The 15546-nt window shown below is 40.8% G+C and overlaps 1 protein-coding gene across 5 annotated transcripts in view; it reads left to right on the top strand.

The window, feature by feature from the left end:
* The window catches only part of ARHGEF12 (Rho guanine nucleotide exchange factor 12), an 83226-nt gene that overhangs the window by 22233 nt on the left and 45447 nt on the right, over window positions 1-15546 (top strand). For all 5 annotated transcript variants that reach the window (XM_055695895.1, XM_055695897.1, XM_027806764.2 and 2 more), the window contains exons 2-3: window positions 14024-14047; window positions 14794-14882. Coding sequence is in view for 2 of the 5 variants with exons in the window: in XM_027806764.2 (XP_027662565.1) it covers window positions 14024-14047; window positions 14794-14882 (113 nt within the window). In the remaining 3 variants the exon portion in view is untranslated. The remainder of the gene's footprint in view (window positions 1-14023; window positions 14048-14793; window positions 14883-15546) is intronic.

Here is a 15546-nt window from a genome sequence, read left to right as displayed (position 1 = left end):
TCATATACCAGGACTCTGAAAGGAAGGGGTGCTAGCCTGTGAGTGTCGGAGCAGCTGGCTATGTACTGGATTTTTTTCTTTCCTCCGGTTACCATTTTCTTTTTGCGAGCTGACATTTTCTTTTCTGATTTGTGAAATTCCTAGAAAATGAGGAGCTGGGCAAATGTTTCAAAATACGAACCAATGAAATACAGCTTACTACTATTTAGAAAATGATAATGCATGCCACTGGAAAAGATAGAAGCATGGAAAATACATGCTCTGCCTGTGAAATTATTGCATACTTAAAACCATGGCGCAGATAGATGTAGGGGCAGGAGCTGATTTCTTTGGCTTCCTGTCTGCTGTGTAATTGTAGCCTTGATGCAGTTGTGGCTTGGAGATTATATTTGGTACCAGCATGCATTGGACTGGGCAGCGCAGCAGCTGCGGTGAGTGTAGTCTAAAAAATTTGGTCATGAAAACTGAGGAAATGCAAAAGAAAGTAACTACGATTCATGTGTTAAGTGGTTTGCTGCAGTTTCACCTTTTTAATAGGCTCCATGATTTGGGAAAAAAAGTGGAATTTAATTAAGAATGATAATTCAAATCAAATTGCCAAAAATTATTTTGATTGAGTTAGACTGTTTTATGGCAAAGGCTAAAATCGAGATCTTGCTTTCTCTCGCATCCTGCTGTACGTGGTGGCTTGGATGCTTGTTAATGGAGAGCCAGGCATCGCACTGCCTGGGGCATAGTTAGAGCCCTGGGAAGATTTACATTAATCAAACACAAACAGACAGTGTAGCGTGAAGAAATTTCTATCCCGCTAGCAGTGCTCACAAACTTAATTAGGTTATTGGGGCAGAAAAAGAAAACAGCCCCTTCACCCTCCAATCCTTCTTCCCCAGGGCTTGACCAGTCATACAAGCTGTAAGAGCAGTAAGCTTATTGCCCCCCTGGTTTGACCTCCTAGTTTCTTTCTCTGGATGACAGAAAGAGGCATGATTTCATTCTCACCCTCTTTCCTGCCCTCTTCTCTTCTAAAACAATACAGAGGCTCTGCTTTTCTGAAACTGTGTGCATTTCAGGTGCCATGGTGGTTGGATGTTTTCAAAATGCCTGAAAACAAAATACACTACGTGGCACAGTGTGACCCTGTAAAAGGCTGAAAGTGGATTGAAGGAAAAAAAAATCTCACTGCCCTATGCCAAGTCTTTGTTCATGTGCCTCATGTGATGCAGTTTCTTTGATCAGTGATCTGATGTAATGACATGCATGCCCATATATATCTGTGTGTGTATATCTATATAAACCCACATATACATGCATACGTACATATACATAAATACATACAGAATTTACGTATCAGTGAAACATATACATAAATACATGTTTAAGTATATATTGTTCTGTCCCTCAGGACAGTTGGAAATGCTGAATTTTATAATCCTAGCTCTCCTCTGCTTTCTTGTTGCATGCCGTCTCTGTGGGATGTACGCGGATGCTGTTCTCTGTGTGTCCATTAGCAGTGCAGCGTTGGGCCACAGCTGATGGTGGTTGGGAGGAGGTGGGAGAGAAGAGGTGGAGTTTCTTCCCTTCCCTCAAGTGGTCAGTGAAACAATCAGGCAGATGCCTCTCAAGGATATCGGATAAGCGTAAAAAAGCCAGAAAGCTTCCAAGAGGTGTAGCTTGTGCTCCTCGGAGAGGACTTGGTCTCAGTGTACTCCCCCTGGAAATGGGCCTTTGGGATCTTCCTGTTCAGCTTACTTTGTGCTGTGAAACAGGTAATATCTGAGACTCTTTGTTCCTATTCTGTCATATATGAATATACTGGAAGTTGAGAAAATAGCTTCCTTGAATGCAGAGGGGGGAGAGAGGATTTTTCCTTTAATATCTGTTGGAAAAAGGGTGAGAGGGGAGGTTTTTCTCTTAGGTTATGGTTTTTGTTTGTAGGGGTTTTTTTCCCCCCCTCTTTTAATAGCTGCTATGCAAACCTTAGTTACTATTTTCTGTTTTCATTGTGAAAATGGCCAATTAAATATGCTTGCTGTGAAAATCTGTGCCTCAGTGTTTCAGCTCAAGAACAAAGGTTTTGACAGCTAGAAAAGATGCCTTAGATACTGGCAGCACTACCTTCTTTCCATTTCCCAATGCTGAATTGCATACCAGCATGTTAGCAGAACCTCCTCATCAGCTTTTGCAGTCTGAAATGAATGTGATTTTGATAAGCTGACATTTTATCCATGTCAATGTTAAATTAGATTTTGGTGTTCAAGAAACCATCTTTGAGTGTTTTGGGTGGGTTTTTTTTCTGAATACAGTTTTCACTGGCCGCCTTTTTTTTTTTTTTTTTTTTGTCTTTTATTGTAAAGTCTTCTAAAAATGAAGCAAATTGCATCAGTAGAGGATAGTCACAATAATCATCCGGACAGTGCTGTTGGTGCAGAATTGAGGCAATGTTAATACAGTGACAGCCATCAGAGCACTGAGAGACTCCTCTCCATTTCCAATAGTTTCTGATAATATATGGCTATGACGATTTGATGTAGAAGGGCTGTGAGATGCTCATCACTGCTGGGGAGATTTGGGTTTTACATATATACATACAAAAAAGGTTATATGTAAAAAGCTTTTTTGTCTGTGTTTTTTTGTTTTTGGTTGTGGGTTTTTTTTGGTTGCTTTATTTTATTTTATTTTATTTTTTTGTGAGTCGATATGCTGCAAAGTGGTTACTTAGTTACTTCCCTTTGTGGACAGATGCTCATTTTCCAGGAAGGCAGCACTGTAGGTGGCTCTGACATGAAGAGGTAACTGTCTGAAATACTGAGCAACAATCTGCAAGTTACTGCAAGCTCTGCTCTCAGCCTGGGTGAGAGCTGGCAGTTGTCACCATTGTGCCTGTATGGAGGAGGATGTACCAAGAACTGGTCTAAGTGATGTGGGTGGGGAAACAACTTAAAACTGGTATTGATATTTCTGATAGCTCAGTTATCTCTATCCCACTGCCACACATCTTGAGGAACTTTCCTTCCATCACCTCTTAGCAGCTGGTGGGTTTACTAAGTAAATGTTTTTTTCTTTCTTCTTGGATTTTTACGTATTTTAAGAGACCCAAGAGGAAAATACTCATACAAACATATTCAGAGGCCTACTAATATCAATGTACTTGATTCGTATGCACTTCTCAGGATCCTGAGCCTTTTTGCAAGTACCACGGCTTTGCTACTGTTTGTTTTTTTTTTTTTTTTTCTTTTTTTTTTCTTTTTTCTTTTCCTCTTCCATTTTATAGTAGAAGAAACTAGGCTTGGTGTTGCTGTGAAATCCTAATCCTGTGTTCTGCTCCAGTCCTTTACAGTTGGTCTTTCTGGATTTATCCTGTAATTTAGATGAAGAGGAAGATGAAATGTGAAGGAGCAAAGCATGCCGCGAATGCCTGTGCAAACTTTTTCACTTCTAGTGCAATGTATGCTATGTGCATCTTTTGTCTTGTGTTTTATAGGTGAGACCTCCTGCATTTCAGGGGAGAAATAATATGTTTGCATATCACAGAAGTCTCTCTGTTTTTCTTAGGCCATGTAAATAACTAAGATAGCTTTGACTTAAGTATGTGGTGTTGTTAATCTCTTTCTAGTTCAGTTTACATCACATTGTCAGAATATACAAAAAAGAAAAACTGACATGTATGGTTGAGAAACTTTCTGTGGATACTTTCAAAATATGAGTTAATGCTAGGATAGAAACCCTCTTGGGAAGTGTTGAAGCAAGTAAGCTGAAATATTCAGTTAGTTGCATATTTTTAATTTAGTCTCAAATAGTTTAGATTTCTATTGCCCTCAGTGTTTGCATCTACATGAGTAAAACTTCACCAGCAGAATTAGCTAGATTGGAAGCTGTGCAGGACTAAGAGCTAATAATAACACTATACAGGTTAAACAACAACGTGGTACTGATTTCTTGGTCCTCTCTGCACTACAGCTTTTGTTTGTAAAATTGTGTATACAGTTTTTCCCTGGTGTAAATTAGGCCACTGGGAGCCCTTTGCCTTTGGGTAGTTTAAGACGTACTAGCTGTAAATTAGTTTATTGCAGCTGGCAAATATTTAGAAGCTTTGCAAAGGTCGTAAGGGTGGATATTGTCTGCACATCCCATGTAGAATGGGTGTAGTTTGACCAAAGGTTCATAACTGGGTGGGAGAAAGAAAAGGCAAGGCTGAAAATGCTTTTTGGTTGAATGCTTAGCTTTGAACTGATAAATTCCTAGTTCTGATGAACAAGTAAGTCTTGGATTTGAGGTGTTGGCATTACATTTCTGGACCAGTAAATGCATGTTGACCTTTAAAACAAACTAATGAGAACTGAAGGAAAATGTGAATTAAGACAAAGTGCCTTTCTTGGAGCTAAATATTTTAGTCATGCTGACCTTAGTTATTGTGTGTTGTACAGTAGGTCAGACAAACTGATAGTGCCTTTTGAATATATAAATCCATCGGTGAAGGTGTTGCTGAGCTATGTACTTCTGCTAATGTGTTCAAATTGTGGTAACATCTATATCAAGATAAATCTCCAGTGATGTATTAAGTCAGGCATGAGTTCATAATGCTGAAGAGCAGAACAACAACTTAGCCTTGTTGTTTTTTTTAAAACATCTTTTGAAAGACATGCTGGAGGAATAGTAAATATGTCTTAATGTGGATACTTTCTTACTGGTATCTAGCTAGCACCCGAGCTGTATTTATTAGTTACAAGCTACAGAGGTGTGGTGTTCCTGTGCCAGGCAACTGTACTCACTTACTCACCAGAAATGTGAACTCTGGGCCAAATATTCAAATACGGCTCTGAACCTTGTACGTATATTTGCAGGACTTAAAACTGGGTAATTGGAGTTTGTGTTACAGTATTTTGAAAGCTACATTTCCAGTTGTGTTACATGCACCATGTTTTTTTCTCCTCCCTTTCTAATTGCTGTCTTCTGCTGTTTTTAAGAACTGTTTCCACACTAGTCTTGTTGCTGGTTCATAACAACCACAAGCCAGGTATGGCATTAATAAGGAGCTAGGCTGTGTGCCTAATGAAATGCAAAAACTGCTTGACACGCTGGGGCAACGCGAGTGATCTCCAAGCCCTTATGCGTGCGTTGGGTGAGAGCACATCCCATGGTGGCTGATGGCTTTAGGTTTCTATGGTTGGTTTAGGAAAATAAAATTGTCTGGCGCAGCGCTCTTGTTCTTTTGTCTCTTGCTTTGATTTTTGTGCATCTAACTAGAAAGCTTTTCCAGACGCCGTGTAGGAGGAGTGAGTGGTGGTGGGGAGGCGGGGAGTAGGGCTGCTTCCATTGAGCCAGTTCTGTATTGCAATTATTGGCAAGCAAAGCAAACATTTCATTTCCCCGTAATTAACTCCAGTTTAGGGAGGCAGGTTAATTTTGACTGCCACGCCCTGTCTGCGCAAGAAACCTTGTTGCTTTATTTGATCCTTTTGCAGAGGAGCAGTTCGTGGGCAAAGGGATTTAAAATGCTTTTCAGAAAAGAAAACTGGAGAAAAGAAGCGGAACATACTTGTTCTGCACTTACCCGCCCGGCAGACAGCTGAAGCTCAGGGTGCCAAGATGATACGAAAATGTGGAGAAAAGAGCTATTTTGGAGCTCCTCTAGTACGGCCAAACCATGCATATTTCAGCTGCTTTTCCTTGCTTCAGGGAAGCTTGAGCTCTCCATGCCTGGGAATAGTTGTCTATAGCCTACTTCAAAATAAATAAGTGAGAAAACTGGGTCATAACTTCTGAGATCATGAGGCTTGACCTTGCTCCTCCTCTACCTGGTCAGTTCTGTTAAGTGGGTCATGCAATAAAAGCTTGCGACGAACAAATCGTGGACATTCCTTCTCTGCAGTGCTCTAAAGTTTTGTTTAAATTTTTGTTATGGTAACATTTTTTGAAGGTCATCTTAGAAGAATACTTGGCCTTTTTCAGTATTTCTGGTGTTTAATTCATCTAATTTTTTCCATTTCAAAGATGTTAATTTTTCTTTCCCAGAGGTGGAAACTGATGGATTTAGTAACTTGTAACCAGTCACGTTGGGAAACTGGTAGGAAATCACCTGTGATTTGGCAGCCTCTGTTCTTCATCGGTTTCTGAACAGAGTTGATTCCGGTTTTGAATTGCGTTGCTTGGGCAAACTGCATCCCTGTTGCTTGAATCTTGCTGTTAGGCTGAATCTAAAAGTAGCGCTGGGGAAACATGAGCAACTTGGTTTATTTATCTTCTCTTCCACTGCCCCTCTCCCCAGTTTTAGTTTGTCTGCTTCTACTCCACTGGAGATATATTAAACAATAGGTGTCCTTGTCTTAAAAGGCTGTAACTTCAGGCCCTGTAGATGGGAAGCTGATGCTTCTGAGCCTTGGAAGTCAGTCAGGAGTGGAAGAACAGTACTGGCTGCTGAAAATGTCTCTGTCCCCTCCCCTTTGTAGAGTTTCTGCGGGGACTAAAAGTTCTTGCAGGGTCCTGGCTTCGGCAGCAGAGCAGCACAAAGGCCACATTGAGAAAAGCTGCTGGGGAAGCCCTCCTTCCTTGCCTGCCCTGTAAATGCAGTTCTTTCTCCATGAAAAGCCCTGACATCAGCTCTTGGAAAAATCCAAGTGCTTGTGTCATGGAAAATAGCAGAGGCACTTGCTTGGGCTGGGACTGAATGACTGAACTGTGGATGAAACTTCTCTAGAGATGCGTTTCTTCTACCCTTTCCAAACGTTACTGTTCGTAGAGAAATCTAAACCCTTCCCATCTGAAAGTTTTACAGTGAAGGGGTGCTAAGGAAAGAACTACAGTTGACTATAGTATATTCAAAGTACCCTGCTTGTTGTTTTTAATTTATTTTTATTTTGTCTGTTTTAGCAGTGTGTAGATCCTTTTAGAGCTGTTCACATCTATCTGCAAAGGAGTATTTCCCAGAGAGAGCAATGTTCATTTGGAGGGACGTACTACCTGTATCATCGGGAAATTCCATGTACCTCCAAAATCTCCGTGTTCCTGTAATCCATTCCATGAAGATTTATCTTTGTGTTCTGTTTTTCTTTCATCTTTTTAAACTGGGTTTTTTTTTTTCTCTTTTTTAGCTCCCTTCTCATGCTGCTGTCTTCTCTCCACCCTCTTGATGAAACCCTCACCCAGAATAAATCTCTGGTTAACTGCAAGAATGAAAGATATATCTTTATATAGATACATATTTTTTTTAAAGCTCAAAGAGGAAACATCCCTGTGATGGAAAGGTGCTTTCGCTAGCACCAGTGGAATGTTCTTTCCCTGTAGAAATACCTTCCTCTTAACTCCTGACCTTCTCATCTTAAAGACGATCAGAAGCCTGCTAGCTTTCTAGACTTGTGAAAAGGCATAATTTTTTTCCCTTTATTTTTATAAAATTTGGCTTAATCTAGTTTAAGTGCTTAATGCTGTCAGTTGCCATGGTGCTGGTCCTTTGCGTTGATGCTTATACTGATCCATTAAGAAGTATGTTGATGGGCTGTATTGGCTATTCTGTGTTTTCTAACCTAAAAGGAAGATTGAATGACACTTTCTAGTTAAGGTTAGAAACATTGGTGGGCCAGAAAAACAATACAACATTGGCTAGGTTGGAGGTACTCACTGATGCTTCATTAGGGCAAATCCAACACTGAAGTTGTTGGGAATGTTTAGAAGGTGGAGAGCTGTGTGGAGTCAACGCAGAAGATACTGGCTATATGGGCTCTCCAGTTGCTTCACTAAACTTCCTATGTGCCTTCCAGAAGGCAGTGACTAGGCTTTTTCACAAAGCTGTTGGTAATCTAAAGCTAATAATGCCACAGACAGTTCTTCCATGAGTCATTGCGTCAGCTGTGGTTGCTGCCTTGGACTCCTACAAAAATAACATGGAAACTTTTTATTGCATAGCTCGGTTTTGCCTCCTTGTGCACTTGCTACAAGTTCATAAGATCTGTCTGTAGGCTCTGACAGCGTCCCGGGTTCCATGCTGTTTGGGTCCCTTCTTCAGCCTGGCTGCTTTTCTGCACCTTGCGTCCCAGTCTGTTGTCACCAGTATGCAGTGTGGGTTTTTTGAGGAAGAAAACTCTGGCTTCCTGAGCTTATGTACTTTGATATGGGGAGAAGATGACACTGCATAAAGCTGCTCTGTAAGTGGGTTTATGTTAAGGTAAATAGACTTGATGTGTTGAATCAGTGTTGTCCACAGAATAGCTGATGTGGTTACACTGTAGTTTGTGGGCAGTATAGTGAAATGGCAGACTTTTCTGTCTGCGTTTTTTCTTGGTTGCTTATAGCTGCCCACTTGCTGCATCTGTGTTTCTCTCTATCCGCCTGTCATGTGCTATCTCATCAGTTCCTTTTACTCACCCACTGTCCTATACAGAACATGGCTACCCCTTTTTGTTGTGACAGAAGGACTGCCTTTAGATCTATATTAAGGTCACATTGGTACTGCTGTTGTTCAGGTCATGTCAGCAGTCTCCCATAATACCTTTCCCAGGGCTTTTTATAAGCCCTGCAAAAAACTGCTCTGGTGGATATCTGTGTCTGCAAACTGGGAAAGCAAACTGACTGGTTTGGTTGTTTGTTTTTTTTTTAGTTCCTGTCTCTTTCAAGATGAAACTCTGCGAATTATCTGCAGAATGGCATTTAAGATGTCCATGCTTACTGTACTTTCAAGGCACTTACTGAAACCTGCTAGATTTAGACAGATGTAGCCTTTTTCTGACTGCTGTCAGTGCAAGCCCAACCAGGGTGTTGAAAATGAAGCTTAATAGGTACTGAAGGAGTTGTATGCACTAGATGCACTAAAAATAATCATGAAATTCTTCAGTGATTTTTTTAACTGACACCCAAGAACAGACTTCAGGTTTTCCAGTTGTAGGATCTGTTTGGGTATGTATGAGCAAGAGGAGAGTACAATCCAGCTCAGCATTCCAGGAGTGTGGCTGCTAGTTACACAACTTGCTTTTTCACCAAAATGCACGGAGGTGGTGCTGGCAGAAGGCATCTAATGCTTCTCCTTGATTTAATTGGTGAAAACCTCCTGAAGTAGGATGATGTAATTTTAAATAGGCATAGTTTGGCGTTTTTACTAGGAGGGCAGGTCGAACTTTGAGTTAACCTTTGGTTTTCCTCTTCTCTTTCTAATATGTGAAAAAGATGAATGAGTGAACCTGTAGTATTTCTGATCTCTCCTGCGCTGGGGATGATCAGGTGTCTTTGCTGCTGCTCTTGCAAAGTTACGAGTTCTGAAAGAGGGTTTGCCTGTAACAAAAGCAGTATCTTATTTAAATGAAACTAATAAAGCAATGAAGAAGCTTCTAATGCAACTGTTCATCTTCTAATTAAAAATTAGTTCTGTCAAGCAAGCAGTTTTTGGCTGTTCTCTTTTGTATGGGTTTCACAATATTTCTTACTCATCTCGGCACAAGTTGTAGTAATTTATACTTGCATCGTGCAAACACACACACAAGCTTAATTTCAGGCATGTGAATAGTCCTGCTGAAGTAAATGGAACTGAAGTTAGGCACATGAATAAGTATTTCCAAGGTTGGGGCCCTTGTCTGAATCTAAATATTTTTGTCTTTGATCAGTTTTTGAGATAGCAGATACTTGAATTCTGGTAATATTTTAGTATGGGAGGAAAAAAACCCCAACATGGTTATCTGAATGCAGTGCTATTTATGGTCAGCTATATTTTCAATCTCCTGGGCTAGAATGGAATGCTTTGTACTGTTGGAGGCTGGGAATCCTTCTTGCTCTGGTGTGTTTTGACACATTAGGTCTTAAAACTATCTTTTTCTGTCTTGGCTTTGAGGTAGTTACTAGGCGTTGGTCCAGTACTGAATGGTGCATGCATGTGTAAGCTAACTTGGAGAAGTATAATTTTTAATCCACAGTGTTACCAGGTGTATTTTTTCTCACTTGGCTTTACAGTAAATAGATTTTCCTAATGCAGCATGACTAAGAAGACATACTTTTAGTAATTTGATGCATTTAAATTACTTAAATTATTTTTTAAAAACAAAATGTGACTTGGCATTTAATTGTTCCTGGTATTTGGGAGAGTGGAACAACTTGTTTGAAAATGTGCTGATGTTCATCAGTTATCAGACAAAATGTCTACAGGGTTTTATCGTGTAGCCTAAACTTGCCAGCTAGATTTGGAATTAAATCTCCATCTGTTAACCGCACCCTGCTGTGCCTTCAGTTTGCATGGTGTTTACAATAGTAGGTGAAATACATTTTATATGATTATATATAGTGCTGAATACTCTTAACACAGGGGATTTTCAGTACTACTGTCAAACTTAATGCTATTTCAAAGTGAAGATGAGTTTCACTGAGATTAATACTTGCTGGATAAATTCATGGGAGCTCTTCAGTGTTCATTGATTATACTCCACTTAGCTACTTTTACTTGGGTTTCTGCTGTAGTATGCAAGTGACATAGGGTTTGGGGACTGGAGAACATCTTCAGCAAATCAAGACATGCTAGGTACTGCTCAGGTAGGAGGCTGGGAAAAGAGGAGGAACTTCTATATGAAGTGCTCGCCAGAGTGTGACTAGCAAGGACGTTAATCGCAGCTGTAGTCTTCACACAGCTGACTGGTCCGTCTCTGTTTCTTGTGATTTCATAACTCGGTGGCCTGGAACCATTTCAGGTCTGGGAGGGGAGTTTTCCCGGGGGGTGTGCATGTGTGTGCTGGGGAGCTTTACCTCCAGCCTAGCTGGACAAAGCCCATCCTCTTCCTACTCCACTGGTTTTATGGAATACCTCCGAGGTGAAGCAAGTGCAGGGGGGCCCTGGAGCTCCCTCAGCCTCACTGAACGTGCTGCGTGTGCCTGCGAGGCTGTGCTGCTGTGACAGTGGCCTGCTGCCTGCCCTGGTTCCCCACCACGTCCCTCCCTCCCTGCCCGCTTCGGAGAATAAAGAAACGCAGGATGGAGAATAAAGAAACGCAGGACGCTGGCGGGCGGCCAAGGGGCTCCGAAGTTTCCGGGAGCGGCTCCCGGCCTGCTCCGCAGCCGCGCTCCGTGCGGCCTGCCCAGGGCGCGGGGCAGGGGGAGCAAGCCCTGCCACCCCAGGCCTGGGCTCGGCTGTCCCGCCGTGGGTGCTGGCATGCATTGGGGTGCTGGGGACCCTTGGGCAGCCCTGAGCATCTGCCGAGTGCCCAGCCTGCCGCTGTGAGGGGGTGACAGCCTCGGAGTGGGAGACATTAGCTCCCACTCAGCGGGGCTGCTGTGTGCACCCCGAACCTCAAAGCACAGGAGAAATTCCTGATGATTTTGCAGACAAAACCTCTGCGTTCTCCTAAATAATGAATGTGAGTGGTCTACGTATAAGTAGAAAGGTTTCACACAACTTTCTAGATCTCTAGGATAGAGCATTTGCACTTCATCCTTGAACAGATAATAATTAGCTCTAAACCAACGAAAAAGGTACAACTTTATTTTGTCCATAAACAGTTTCTTTTGCTGGAGCATGAGCCTGGACCTGCTGGTCACCCAGGAAACAGGATAAAGTTTTGGGATAACGTTATTTCACTTAAATTCTTCATTAAAATATTTTCTAGTAGTGTTAGGATTCTTAAATGCAGCTCAAAAGTTCAAGTGCATCAGGTAAAAATGTGGGATAATTCACCTTAACTGTTTTTTCCTGCCTTTGGAGGGACGATGGGTTGTCTTTCCCCAGGATCCTTTTTCTCCGTTTCTGCTTTTCAGTGAAATACTTGATTACTGCTGCATGTGTTTATGGTGTTCAGACAGGGTCAGGCTGGCCTGAGGTGACTTTTGTCATCTTTGCTTTGGGATTCAGGTTGTCTTGCACAAAGTAGTTCCTTACTGGTTGAGATCCGTAAGTGGGAGGACTGGATTCTGGAGAGGTCTGGCTTTGCAGGTGGAGCAGAATGAGGAGAGGCTTGGTTAGCTGCACATTTCTTATTTGAATCTGAGTGGATTTCCCAGGCTTCTAGGATTAAAATATTGTGCTTTCTGGGGAGAGGAGGAAAAAAACTGTTGCTTCTTATGCACTCTATATGCAGCCTTTTCTCTTCAGTTAATTAACTTATGTGCAGCTTTACCCATAGATTCCTAAGGCTTATGCAATCAAGGGACCTATCTACCCCCTTAATTTTGAAAGCGGTTGTTGTATTTCAGCTAAATTTGATGCTGTTATCTAAAAGATTGCATGTGTCTTGATGTGTATAATTAATTTTGGTAATAGACAACATTTTAATCTCACTTGCATAATGTGTCATCAGCTGTTTGTTTCAGAGTTGCCATATTAGTGCATGCTTGCATAGGGGATTGGCATGTGTGAGCTGGCCAGCATTTTGGGTGTATACGCGTTCAATGGAATACCTATTATTCAAAGTGAGGGATTAAGTTGACTACTTCTGCTGTGTATCTAGTTATGTTTTTCAGGTAATGGGAGGGAGTTACTGTAGCTTTAAGACTGTGTGGTATTTCTGGCTGGGCCACTTTACGTGTAGTTATCGAGGAAAAGGGAATAGGTGAATAGGTGACAAGGTGCCTCTCCTTTGGAGAAAGAAGCTTAAAACATGAGGGGGCTGTGTTGGGCAGCTGTCTTGGTGGTGCTCGAGGAATCTCTTGTAGTGCTCGGAGAGAATGGTTCGGTTCTGCGCGTTGGACCCGTTTGGTTGAACAAGCTCAGTTTGGTCTGTCCTGCACTGTATCCCTCCTTGGGACTGTCCTGCACTGTAATGCAGATGTGCCATGCCCTTTACCAAATAGGTCTGCTTAAAGTAAATTTAAGATAATAATAATAAATAAAAGGTTGATTTGTTTAATGCCCTGTTAACTTCCATGATATTAGCCTTTTACTTGAATCTCTTCTCTGCCTCCATCTCATCCTTACCCCATTACTACTTGGAAAACCTGTATAAACTGGAGAAACTGAATGCAATAAGGGTAACTGTTATGTATATGGGTGAAATTATCAGCTGTAATAATTGCAGTTGTCTTCATTTAGAGCAAAAAGTGACTTATGCTTTTCTTGTACATACACACACAGCTCTAAATGTCTGTATTGCTTTCTAGCAAAAGGATCTAAAAACATTTAACAAGGTAGGAATGGAGCTAAACTAACAAATTCTGAGAATAAAATGGTTCTGGTTTGTTTAGTAGAAGTTGGTACCTTAAGCTAGATGGCATACACCTTACTCTGTCATTTTTCTGCAGCAATTCAAGGGAAAAAATCCTGGTTTCCTAAGTCCCGCACCTTTTCCTTACTTAAAAAAAAAAAGCATATACACTTCTTCCTCCCTTTAACTTCAGGTTTGTGTTACCTGTTATCTGTATGCCCCAGTAATAATATTTGGAATAGTTAATATAATTTCAATTTAACTTTACTCTGTTGTGCTTGTCTCAAAGATGGTGAGTTCGTACAGTTTCATGAAAATAGTTAGAGATGTTTTTAACTTCACTCTGTTGTGCTTGTCTCAAAGATGGTGAGTTCGTACAGTTTCATGAAAATAGTTAGAGATGTTCTCAGGAGGAGGTGTCAGCATGAGCTCCTGTATTACTAGATATTGCAGAACCCACATAGGAAGGAGATAGCTGGAATGTTTCAGCTATAGGAGAATTTTCAGTTAGAGTTTGGACCTTCGTTGGGTACCAGGTACTCGGTCCATCAGCAGGACAGAGTCAAGCTACATTAAGTTTTAGTGTATGGAGCTAGTTGTTAGGAGAGGAAGGTGACCCATGAACTATTATACTGTACTAGGAAAGAAAGAGCTACTAGATACTGCATTTGAGAGAACAGGTTTCTGCGTCTGTTCTTGGTTCTGTTTGAAATCTTAAGAATATTGGTAATAATTCTTCCCCTAGTTGAATCAGCTGTAAATGGACTAATAATTGGCTGAAATAGAAGAACACCAAAAAAGACATTCTCTTGTAAAAGTATTATGGAAGTGTAAAATAACTGTATTTAAGCACTAATGTTGATATCAAACATAATATTGAGAAACAAAGAGTTCATTAAACTTATCTTCTTTCTTCTTTTCAGGTTTCCTCTCAAAAAACCTACAAGGTGAGTTACTGAAGTTTGACTGCTTATCTGTATTGCAAATTATGACACAGCATTTTTGAAGGAGGAATGCCTTTAAAAGGAAAAAAAATGTACAAACACAGATAGCAATGCCCATTACAGATGTGAGGAAATTAAGATCCAGACTGGGCCAGGGTGTCAAAAATGTAGTTGGTGGTATACTTCAAGTGCATGGCATAGTGTTACTGTTTGCATTTCTATTACGTATGCTGGTGGGTCTCATCTTACGTGAGATTTGAGATGGTCAGAGAATGTGACACTGTGTTGGTGCATGAGGTACAGGTGCTTCCTTTGTGGGGTGGGGGGGTGCTATTCTAAATCTTTAATTTTTGCATACTAAAGGTATTTGAAGGTTTAATGGGAGAGGAGGTGGAGTTAAGATGTCATGAGTTTTATTCAGTTTTATGTAGCTTAAATTTAATTTGCTTTTAAAAGAAAACATGGCCTGGTGTTGAATGATAAAGAGAATGCACTTGCTGTTACTAATTTTGAAGGTTAATGAGACAGTTTCTAGAACATTGGATACCCTTCCAAAGATTCTGAGGGAGATCATTTTTCCACCTGAATTCAGTCTGGGAATAAATTTTTTAAGTGAACTCAATGCGTATGTTTTTATCTAAATCCCTTGTTAGCAGACAGAACTAGCTAAGGTTGTTCCTGAGAGCCTTACCAGTTAGGCAGTGCTGCTGTGGTGCAGTAGTCAGGATCCTCTCTTTGGTTTGACACAGACACGGCAGCATTCTGAGCAGAGAGTCTCCAGCTGACAAGAAACAGAAGGTTGAGCGCTGCAGTAGTACACACGACTTTGATCCGACAGGTAAAGTTCTAAAACGTCATAGGTGAAAATTTCTAGACTTCCAAAAGTAGCGGGGATTGAAATAAAAATGATTTTAATGTGTTCACAAATGCGGTTTTCAGAGCTGGGCTGTTCCACAATTGCAAAGCTGTTTTGAAGCTTGTGGGCATTGAAATGAATACGGCCTTGCTTTTAAACGTGCTCGTCTACAAAGCAGCTGTTAACTGTGCAAGAATAAACTTAGATTAGTGGTATCAATGAGTAATTCTAACTACTTCCTCTTTCAGAAAAGTCAGTCTGAAATTTCAGTAGGCAAATACTGTAATTAGTTGTGAGTAGTTCTTTTGGCTGTTTTAGTTGAAGTGTGAAATTGGAAATGTTACAGGCTTGACTAGGGCTTGATATTCCTGGTTGGTTTGATTTTGGTTTGGTTTGGTTTTTGAGCCTTAGTGGATTTTGATCCATCTCTGTCACTTGTAAAGTGAATTTGTACTTTCCAATGTGATATATTGTAAGATAAAAGTCTATTTTTAAAGGATATGCTATCCTATTTTTTTTTTAACCTTCCAAAAGGTTAAGTTAGGGTCAATTTGGTAAGCCTGTCACAGTGCTGTCTTGGAAATTACAATGCACGCAGGGAGTCTTCACTCTGTCTCTGAAACACTAACCTGTAGACTACTGTGTA

The sequence above is a fragment of the Falco cherrug genome, chromosome 17, assembly GCF_023634085.1.
Source record: "Falco cherrug isolate bFalChe1 chromosome 17, bFalChe1.pri, whole genome shotgun sequence".
NCBI lineage: Eukaryota > Metazoa > Chordata > Aves > Falconiformes > Falconidae > Falco > Falco cherrug.
Note: the sequence above shows the minus strand (reverse complement) of the source record. Positions and strands in the feature narration are given on the sequence as shown.